Below are 10,512 nucleotides of genomic sequence, written 5' to 3'. Positions count from 1 at the left end.
CCCGGCTGTTTATCTCGCTGCTGGGCCCGTGCCAGGGCCGCGTTTCCTGAGGAGGGTTTTTAAACCTTCGTAGCTCGCTGGAGGGTGAGTCCTGAGCTGTAGCGGGCTCCGGCAAGGGATTGCGGCCGACGCTGGGGAAAGTGGGGCGGCAGCTCGGTTCCCCCAGGAAAGAGCTGGTTGGCAGCAGTGTTTTCTGAGCAAACAAAGTGGGTCAGGGCTCATCCTCCGCCCGCTGCTGCTCCGAAAGCCTGGTAGGCAGCGGGTTGGAGAGCGGCGCTGCGGTAAGGTGTCTGGGCTGCTGGTATGTCTAGCTTAAATTAAGAAACCTGCCATAAAGGGGTTTTAAATAGAAACCTGGACAAGTACTCTGTGGTTGGCTTTTCCTTCCTAATGTGTTGCTGACTTGAATTGAACTTTCTGAATCTGTGGGAGGCTTTATTTTGAAGATGTTTTGCTTAGCTGCTGACGTTTTTAGCCAGATGAAGATCAGCAGTCTAGGTAAATAAATCAGTAGCTCTAGAGAAGGAATATGGAATGGACCGAGTTTACTTGTAATCAGGGACAGGGTCTGTTTTTTTTTTTTTTTAAAAAAAAGCAATACAAAACCCAAACACTTGTGGATTTGGACTCTAGTGTCTTTTTTTTTTTCTTCCCGTTCTAAGCTGTAGCCAGGAAAGCAGCTTGCCCTCCAGCCTGCAGAGCCTCTGCCTCTCCTGAAACAGACTCCCTTTAAAAGGGGAAGGGATGCAGAGTGGTGTTACTGCCCAGTGGTCTCTTCTGAGCTGTGGGAGTTGTATGCGTGCACAGTTAACACAGTAGCACTGAATTACTAGGTCAAAAGGAAGGAGAGAAAGCAGGAAACAGTGTAGATAGAGGACTAACTTAAAATCTCATTAGTCGGGCTAGTTTCTTGAAGGAGAAACCCATCAGCTACTCCTCTGGTGACTTGTATACATAATTTTACTGGCCTTGTACTATGCAAGTTTTGAGCATAATAGTTCTAATGTACACTTACACTCCTTCAGTTTAGAAGCTGCTCATGCTGTTTTGTTATACCTGTTACAACATTTTCTATGTTAGCACATGTGTGTGGGTTTTTTTAACAACTCTTCACTCTGACTTCAGGGCTGCAGAGTTGTGTGTAGACATCAAGTTCACAATTCTACTCCATTATAAACTTGTTTTGGTGCTTGTTAACGTGTCCTTTTGCTGGAATATTTGTGCAGAGCAAACAAGCTTAATGGCTAATATTGGCTGAAACAGCACAATAAAAGTCCCCTAGAATATCTGCACAAAACACTTGAGCTTGCAGAATAGTCTCCCTGCAGATTCTTTAGAGCTGACTGTGTCAACAGTGTCTCTTGAGCTAGCTGCAAATGTTAACACAAGTGTGTTTTTTTTCTCCTCTCTTACTCCTAGTTTGCTTTCTTTATTACTGCGCAAGTTTAGAACTGCATTTTCTTTGCAGATTTTTCATGACTTTATTTTTGAGCAGAGGCTTCATTCCAACTGGAGAGAAGTGTTTAGCATTGTGTTCTCTTGTCAGCTCGCTGTTCTCAGATTCAGGCTGCCCGCATTGCTCCTTAAATGATAAACATCTTTGCTTTGTTTGAAATACCTGTAGTCCATGTGTAGTTAATTGCATGTCGACATCATCAAAGCACTAGGGTGTCTGTGGTGCCAAAACCTGCTGCAGACTGCTGTGTTCAGGTAATGATAGGCTAGAGGGGCAAATTACTGACAGGTGTAGGGGAAGGTGGCAGAACATGAAGACAGCAGAATTAGTCTTGATCTTAAGAGCCAGTTAACTCTGAAGGATGGTTTTCACTTAATGGCATATAAATGTGGCATAATTGTGACTTGAAACTAGGGTGGGGTTGTTTTGGGTTTTTTTTTTTTTGACAAATGCTTATCTAGCTAATTGTAGCAGCTCATGTCTTGCTGAACCAACATTTTTCTGTTTGAAGGATGCGAGAGTGGAATGTAGGAGTATTGGCTTTCACAAAACAGCTTTTTTTTTTTGTTAGAGCAATGGCATAGCTGATATGTTTGATTTTTACACTGCTATGTCTTGCTGAGCATGGAAATATGTGCTGCCTCTGTAAAAAAAAAAAAAAAATACTGTGACTTCTTGTGATCACAGGTCAGTTAAATGTATTGTGTTCTATGGCAGTACAATTTGTGGGACCCAAATAAAGAAAGGCTGTGGAAGCTCCTGTGCTACAAAGTTGCATCTTAGCTTTTTCTGTTAGTCCTGTTTTGTAAGGAAAAGTAATGTTTTCTCTTATTCCATCTGATAGCAAGAGGAGGATAGGAAATAGGCTTTTGGGAAGAGGCCTAAAAACACTGTGTACCTTAAAATGACCTTGCTCTGCAAATCCTGCTTTCCTTGCAGTAGACTGTGGCTGCAGCACTGTATCTTTTGTTACAGTTATTTAAATTCTTGCGCCTCAAATAGTTTCTGGATAAAGGCTTGTATAGAAAGCATTTTCTAACTAAGAAAATACCCTCTTTCAGTGCTGTTTGAAAACTCATCTTAATATGATGCAATAGTATTTCATCTAAGTGTTTTCTTATATGATGCTTGACTTACAATTCTCACTGTACACACAGAAGCAACAGAAGATGATAGGTCAAAGTGAAGCGGTAGGTAACAGCTTGCTTTAAATTCAGAGCGGCTGCACTTTCTGAGTTCTCATCCCTCTTTATTTAAAGGATCCAGAAGTTGCCACACATAGAGTTGAAAACTCATCTGGAAGATGTCTGTTGACTCTGCTGGGTCTAGCATTCATCTTGGCAGGAGTTGTTGTCGGTGGAGCCTGCATCTACAAGTACTTCATGCCTAAGGTAATGTGAAAGTTCTTTTTTCTTTAAGCATCATTGAATTAAAAAAAATGTAATTATAAATGGATTACCACTACAACAGAAAGCTGGGATGGGAAGGCTGCTATGTCCTTTGTAAAAGCTCCAGGTGTGACAGACCTGTGCTTCATGTTATAAATAGTTTTAAAGCAATGCTCACTGTAAAAATAACTAGCCTTGCTCTTACCTTTCAGCATAAGGTGTACCGTGGTGAAATGTGTTACTTTGAAAATGAAAATCGTGATCGTGTGGCAGAACCTTATTTCCTCCCCATTGCTGAAGAAGCTGACATTCGAGAAGATGATAACATAGCCATCATTGATGTTCCTGTTCCAAAATTCTCGGACAGTGATCCGGCAGCGATCGTTCATGACTTTGATAGGGTGAGTATACGTGAAGTGATAAGAAGTAACTAGTCTTGTTGCTCACTGGGGAACTGTGGAGCAGATGGTAATCACAACAGCTCCAGGGTTTTAATTCTTGAGACCTTTTAAAGCTTACTGTCAACGCAGGCTGTCTTTGAGGATGAGTTTAAGTGTGGGAAATCCCATCCTTTTAGCTCTGTAATGGTAAACTTAACTTATGCAAGGAAGGAGTATTACAAGAATGTTTGAGTTCGTACCCACAGTGATTCTAATGGGATCGTTTCTCAGAAAGTGCATCTCGGCACTATGCAACTTTAAATATTGTTGCCTGTAGGATGTCTGGAAGTGACACTTGCTATTTGGTCAAGAATTCAGTGTAAATGAAAGCGAGGGTAGGAAAACACTGTGAATGTGAGTTAAGAAATGGGGAGACTGAGGATTTGCTCTAGGATTCTGAGAAACTGTGTTACAGCAAAATGTACAATTCCAATCAAGTGTGAGCCTTGCAGAAGTGAATTGAAAAATCACTTCAAGTGTCTGAAACCTAGAACTTGAAAATGCTGCATTAGTTACATATAGTCTCTAAAGCATAGATGAGAGGATGGTTTTAATTTGACTTTTTTGTGAAAGTTGCATTGATAATCTTAACAGTTATCCTTAGTCAGCTGTAAAAGCTCTTGTAGGTTGGTTGTAAATCAGACCTTGGCAATGCAGATATCATCACAGTAAAGACACTAGAACTGACCTCTGTACATGCTGCCTTGAACAGCAGCGTGGAGTGCCGCACAGCCAGGCTGTGCTACCTGTGTTCCCAGTATGTGCAGCTTTTATCTGTGACTTGACAGAATGGTGGCTATAACTTAAGGGATTCAGGAAACGTAAGAACTTCAGTTGATCCTGGCAAAGAGCTATGCAAAGTTATAATAAAACAAGGAGGAGATAGTTGATCACTTTAGTCTCTGCAGTTCTTGCACTCAGTGTTAATGCTGATGTGATTTTCGAGAGACTTTTTCTGAAGTACTATTTACAGGGAGTGATTGTTTATCAGCAGTTGGATGCTTTTTGTTTGCACTGTGATTAATTGGACTTTCTCAGTTATGAGAACATACAGAGAAAGTACTTGGGAGTATTAGTCCAAACTGCACTCATTTAGAATGATAGAAACTCATTTTTATAGGCAGCTCTCACTTCCGTACAAAAGTCCTGTTATAAGCCATAGCTGTAACCACTTTGTTTGCAGAAGTGACAATAGCTTAAGTTCTTACACCAGACAGTTCCTGAATGCATTGCTCTGATACTAGCTGGGTGATCTCCAGCTTTTTGAGTTTCCTTCTTAGTCCTTGTAGAACTGTGTTCTAATAACTAAGGCCATGTTTAATTATTGGAAACTTGTTTTCAAAACAGCTTTTGACAGCGTATCTTGACTTGCAACTGGGTAACTGCTATGTGATTCCGCTGAACACATCCATAGTTATGCCGCCAAGAAATCTGATGGATCTCTTCGCGAAACTGGCGGTATGTGGAAACTTTATTGTTCAGTTGTGCTGACAAGATCACTTCTGATAAGAACACTGGATGTTGCTCCTGAACTGCAGCCTCTTGCTAGAACAGTCCTCTTGCCATCAAAGTACATAATCCCCCGGCTCAGCCATTGTACTGAAGATAAGGCCAGCTGTCAGTGTATATTATGTTGAGTAGATTCGTGCTTAATGCTCTTATTAATACCTAGCTTTATGAAAGCTGAAAGGAACTAGCGAATAAGGTTAAATTTAGCTATTACAAAGGAATTAGATAAAGGTCCAAATATAATTGAAAGCCTAAAACTGAAAGTTGCTACCGGAAAGCTCACTTGCCCCGTGAGAGTTTTAATGAAAAGAACAATGCTAACTTGTTCTTCTGTTTTATTGGCGCGGTAGTTACGAGCTCACCGCAGGCATTTTGACTCTTCTTTGACTAAAACTGGTATTTTTCCAAGATAACTTATGGGTCAAATCAATAGAGCTTGCTGCTACTTCCAAATTAAATGTGATACTGAGCTGTTGTGTGTCAAATGTACTTTTTTTAAAAGTCATTGACTCCTCTGCACCTAGTGCTAAAGGCCACCTGATCCAGCTTAGCTGGTTTCATTTTCTTCAGCTTCATGAAGACAAGATTTAAGTATGTCTCCTTGCCCCTATTTTTAGGAGTTGGTCACAAGGGGTGGGAAGTCATTTCAATAGTGCTGTGATCTTCTGGTGAAGGCTTTTTTAGGTTGCACTGCCTTTTTTTGTATTAGAAATATATTGCCTCAGACCTGGGAACTTTCATACTTTGTTTCTCTCTTAACTGCAAACTTCCTGTTGCATACATATAAACTTGAACAGGTTCTATCTATGGTTGTTTCATGGGAAGTGAGTGATGTTAAGGTTAACTGTGCTTTGTTTGGATGTAACTGCAAGTGTTTGAAATAGCCTTTGTCAGTTTTTAACTTCTCTGGTATGCAGCTGTTCAAGACTGGCATATCTTAGTATTAAAAAGAAGGAAAGCTGAAATCCAGTGTCTGAAGCCCTTCTAAAGCAAAGAGTAAAAAGTAGTGATGTTTGTCCTTTGTTAGCAGAATACTGTACCTCAAAGTTTTTTCTCTTTTAGACTGGCTCGTACTTGCCTCAGACTTACCTAGTCCGTGAAGAAATGGTGGTTACAGAGGAGGTCGATAACGTGTCTGATCTGGGTATCTTCATATACCAACTCTGTGTTGGAAAAGAGACATTCAGACTTCAGCGCAGAGACCAGATAACAGGTAAGTTCCCTTCAATAGAAAAATCAATCTGTTGTTTGAGTAGGGAAAAAGTAAAAATACCTAAACTCTTTTGGAGTTTTTAGACTTGGAAATCTGTGAGTGCTCAACATGAGCTGAGACTACTCAAGGACTAATGGGTGTTTTCCCCTACTTTCAAGTGTGTGTGCGAAGTTTCATTTGAATGTGGTGAGAGGGAGTTTCGGTTATGGAATTAGATGTTGCATGCTCAAACCAAATTTGAACTTCAGCTTATTTCTGTTCCAAGTTTTGCTTGAAGTTCTAAGTTAGCTTGGCTCCAAAACAGCTCCGTACATCCCAGGCTTCCTCTCTTAAAAGAGGAAGAACACTTTATAGGAACTTCTGAGCTCTGTTTCTTTATTGCCTGTCTCCTTGTGCCACACCCCTGCCATTCTGTGAAAAGGCTTGAATTGGTGGTTTGACATGCTGGAAGGAGGCCTGGAGTACAGAAATCTTGTGCTACAAATTCTAGTTCATTGTAGTTCTCGAAGCATTCATCGTTCACTGCTGTCACCAAACACATAGTGAACTAATCCCTTGTCAGTCAGATCCTTGCAGAATGCAAATATTTGGTTGGTCAGAACTCTCTGCTCTGGTTTTCCTGCCAAGCTGTTGGGCAAGAGTTTCCTCAGCCCAGTTACAGCATCAGGAGCCACATGTGCTGTTTGCTAGAGACTACAGCCTGTTACTGGATAGAAAGCTCTGTATGTGCGAGCATACAACAGCGGTCCTGTGTAGCTAACAGCATAAAACACAGAAGAAACAGCAAATCTTGCCTTTATGGGAGGAAGAGACGTGTCTCTTCAGCTGTTGTGAAGATCCCTTTGTGAACAAGTCTAAATTGCCTGCTGCTGTGACTGAAAGGCTACAGCCTACAGACAGTACTGTGAAGAGTGTTCATGATGTTTCCTTAAAATAAATCATCTTGCTACAGCACGTTGTTGACATCTTTGCTGCGTACTAAAAGAGTTCTACAGAACACTTGCACAAAAGGATTCTAGTAAATGAATAATACTTCTCGGTACAGTTGCTGTTCTGTAACTAACCTTGTTTGCCCTTGAGGGCAGGAAATCTAGTCAAATGGAAGACTGCTGCTGAGGAGAAAATTGTTCAGGGACAAGGCTTGTCTTGCCTTCCAGATCAAATTTCTAGCACACCTTTCTTCTAATGCGTACAAGCCACGCACACATAAATAATGAGACTAAAGGGATGAACTCCTGTAACTTCTGTGGAGAAGTCTTCTCATATAGCTGGTGCTGCAGTGGCTCTCTGATTTTGTAGAGTTTGTGGGTTCATCAGCTTGATCAAACTGACCTCAGGTTCTGCAGCGGTTCCCTGGAGTTGTAACTGGAGGCATGCAAGAAACCGGACAGGTCACCCTGACTGTTTAATTATGTACCCAGTTAGAGCCATTGGAAACTTCTTAGTTTGTGCAGGCGTTAAGATTGCAATTAATTGAAGGACAGTCTTACCTATTCAGTGTTTATAAACTAAAGCAGTGACCTACTGGGTCTGGTTTAAGAGCTAATGCTTTTAGACTTTAATGGATAGCTTCTCTTGCTTACTCTCTGCTCATTAAACAAGATGTAAATCTTTCTTGTCTAATTATTGGATATTGAAGTGCCTAGTAAAGAATCACAGCTGATACCGGTGAACTCCCTGTGTCAGGTCCAGTGCTGGCGTGTCCCAAAATAGAGAAAATCACTTTAATAGTGTTAGGAAAAACTTGAGTAAGGTATCAGCTGAGTAGCAAATTCTCACAGGGCTCTTGTCAAAGTGAAGACTGCTTTATAGAAGCATACTTTGTGTTAATACAGAGGGAAGGTGGGGGGAAGGACTAATAAAGAACTAGGGTGTGTTTTCTGTACCCTTTCTGAGTTTTAAAACTCTCTTCCCTGTAATTTCAATCTGCTTTGCTTTTTCTTTGTGGTTAGGAAAGGGTAGGAGAAACTGCCATAAATGATCTATTTAGTGGTGTCTCTTCTGTCACTAAAATGGTGGCAGGGATACTAGGAAAAAAGCTTGCTTGCTTTGTATGTGCCCCTATCTTTTGTTTTTACTGTTCTGAAAATGAGGGAAGGTTTCTGATAGAAAACAAACGATTTCAAGCTCTAGTGGTGATTCATGGCTGTGGAAATACTGTGTACTGAATGAGTGTATCTTGCTGCTGTTCATAATGACACAAGACCTGTAAATACTTGCTGCTGAGTTCTAGATCTGCTTTACTTAAGCTCTCGTCTTCTCTCATCCCCAGGTCTGCAGAAACGATCAGTGGAGAACTGTCATTCCATCAGACACTTTGAAAACTCTTTCGTTGTTGAAACAAAGATCTGTCAACAGTGAAAGGTGTTAGATGGGAGGTGACTAGTTCACACCTTCATTGAGAAGTCTGAGTATTAGAGGTCGACTTCTTAAATTAAAATGTGCAGTGATAATCAAAAGCCTTATGCATTTTCTGTGTATTGCTTGTATTTCAAAAGACAGTCACCATTTCAGCTTTCTTTGATCCTTGGTATAACTTTTTAGTTGTCTCATGTAAGACTTTAAATTTGAGTAAGGTTGGTTTTATTTAGAAGGTTAATATCAGTTGATCTGTTGAATGTGTTTGATTTAGTGTAATCTGGGAATGGCAGAAAAATATATATATATAAAAATGTTAACCAGTTCCTTGGCTGGAACCAGTTCTGTTCACCTTAACTTTCACAGAATGATTAATATTAATAATCGTTGGTTTGCACATCTTGTGTAGTTCTGTAGAATAGCTCTGCACTCCGTATCCTGGCTAAAAAAACCTTCTGATGTGTATCATTAAAGGTTTATTTTAACTACCATGTGTGAGGCATGTAAAATACAACCTCAGTGATCATAAACCTCTAACACTACCCTCTTTCATTTTGTGCAATTACTGTATTGAATTCGTATGTATATTTGGAACCTTCCCCGAGCTTACATTTAATTCTTCTACCTTTGTTTGGTTTTGTGGTATTTAGTTGTTAGATTCGGATAGAGTTGCTCTTAAAGCTTGTCAGTATTTTGGTTATGAATTGGTTTATCCTGCAACTTCCTGTTTCAGGAATCTGTTCTGGTATAGCTCACTTGTGAATGTGACTGTAGTTGTAAACTTAAACTACCCTGGCTTATATAAACTTTTTAGATCAACTTTTTATGAGCAAGTAGCATTACTACTGCAGTCAGAGCATCGTTCCTTTTTTTGAAAGCTGCGGTATAAAGATAAAGAAGAGTTAGCATTCTGCAGTTGATGAGTTTGAGAGTTTTATTAAGGGACTTTATATTGGCATAAATTCTGCAACCCTATTAATAAATGTTTCTCTAAAACTTTGGTGTCTGTGTCACTTCCTGGTGCTCGGAGGCAAGAGCGCAGTGCGCTGGTATGTGGCCTGCATGGGGAAAGAGATTGTTATGGGCCTGGGGCAGCGTGCGGTGCGCTTCCCTTGTACCCCTCTTACCTCTTTTTCAGCCTGTGAAGCTGAATTTCTTCTGTTGCTGTGGAAATGCTTTGTGGTGTAAAACAGACTTGGGGAACAGAGGGAGGAAAAGACATCTCGCTTCCACCTTGAAACCCAAAGGGACAATTCTCGGTGACGTGCAGTGCTGTAAGCTGAATCCGTTGAGCGGAGTTCCTGACACGTGTAACTGTTGGTTGTGTCATAGCAGAGGAGGGATGTGTTCTGTAATTCATCCATCTGAGTATTGGTGCTGATGAGCCTGGTGATTAAAGGTTTGTTTGTCTTGCTGGTTTTGTGGCAGTATTAATGGGAAGGCTTTTTAGCGTATCATAACATACCGAGAGAGCAGAGAGTTAATCAACAGCTTATTGTAACACCATTTCGGCATTTACCCCTGAGCTTTGCTGTGCTTTAAGCGCAGAGCTGTGGCAGTGCTGTGGTGACACGGCTGTGATTGGTTGCTCCAAGAGCTGAAGTTTGTGCGTGGGACCCTTTGGCTTTCCTGGAAAGTAGTTTGGATTTTACAGCTGGAAGTAGAACATCCAAGGAGGCATTCTGCACTAAGGGCTAGGAAGCGAGAAGTGACTACAGGAGTAGCTACTCTCAGCATTGCTTAGGAAGCCGTGCAGAGGGAAGAGCAGAGTGCAGCTCCTGGGCAGTAGAATTGCGGAACCTAATGCAGCTCCTGAGGTGTATGGCGATGGGATGCAGAGGATATGCCCCAAAACTAGAGTTTTGGTCTGCTTGGCTCAAAAATAGTACGTGGAGGAGAGTATTTCAGTGAAGTACATAATGTGTGCTGTGGAAAACTCTTAATTATTGTCATAGGGAGTGGGAGTCAGGCATGCTCTGCTGGAACAGGTATGTGTTACTGGGGGAAGCAGCTGCACTGACAGGTTCCTGCTGCAGACCTGCTATGTGCTTGAGCAAGTTCGTGTTGTGGTGATTTCCTCCTCTGGATTGTCTGAGGATCATGAGAGTGGGTTGGCTGACTAGTTTGTTTTGGTAGCCTTGAGTGGAA

At 41.2% G+C, this 10,512-nt stretch overlaps 1 protein-coding gene across 1 annotated transcript; it reads left to right on the top strand.

Moving 5' to 3' along the window:
• Nucleotides 1–2,692: 2,692 nt before the first annotated feature.
• On the top strand, nt 2,693–9,360 carry ITM2A (integral membrane protein 2A; the record flags this gene model as incomplete). Its single annotated transcript, XM_010074440.1, has 5 exons — nt 2,693–2,847; nt 3,057–3,245; nt 4,632–4,742; nt 5,856–6,006; nt 8,279–9,360. Coding segments are annotated over 5 exons (695 nt in total), but the record flags the coding sequence as incomplete, so codon positions are not given.
• Between the last annotated feature and the right edge of the window lie 1,152 nt (nt 9,361–10,512).

This window comes from Pterocles gutturalis, unplaced genomic scaffold, assembly GCF_000699245.1.
Source record: "Pterocles gutturalis isolate BGI_N339 unplaced genomic scaffold, ASM69924v1 scaffold20512, whole genome shotgun sequence".
Lineage (NCBI taxonomy): Eukaryota > Metazoa > Chordata > Aves > Pterocliformes > Pteroclidae > Pterocles > Pterocles gutturalis.
Note: the sequence above shows the minus strand (reverse complement) of the source record. Positions and strands in the feature narration are given on the sequence as shown.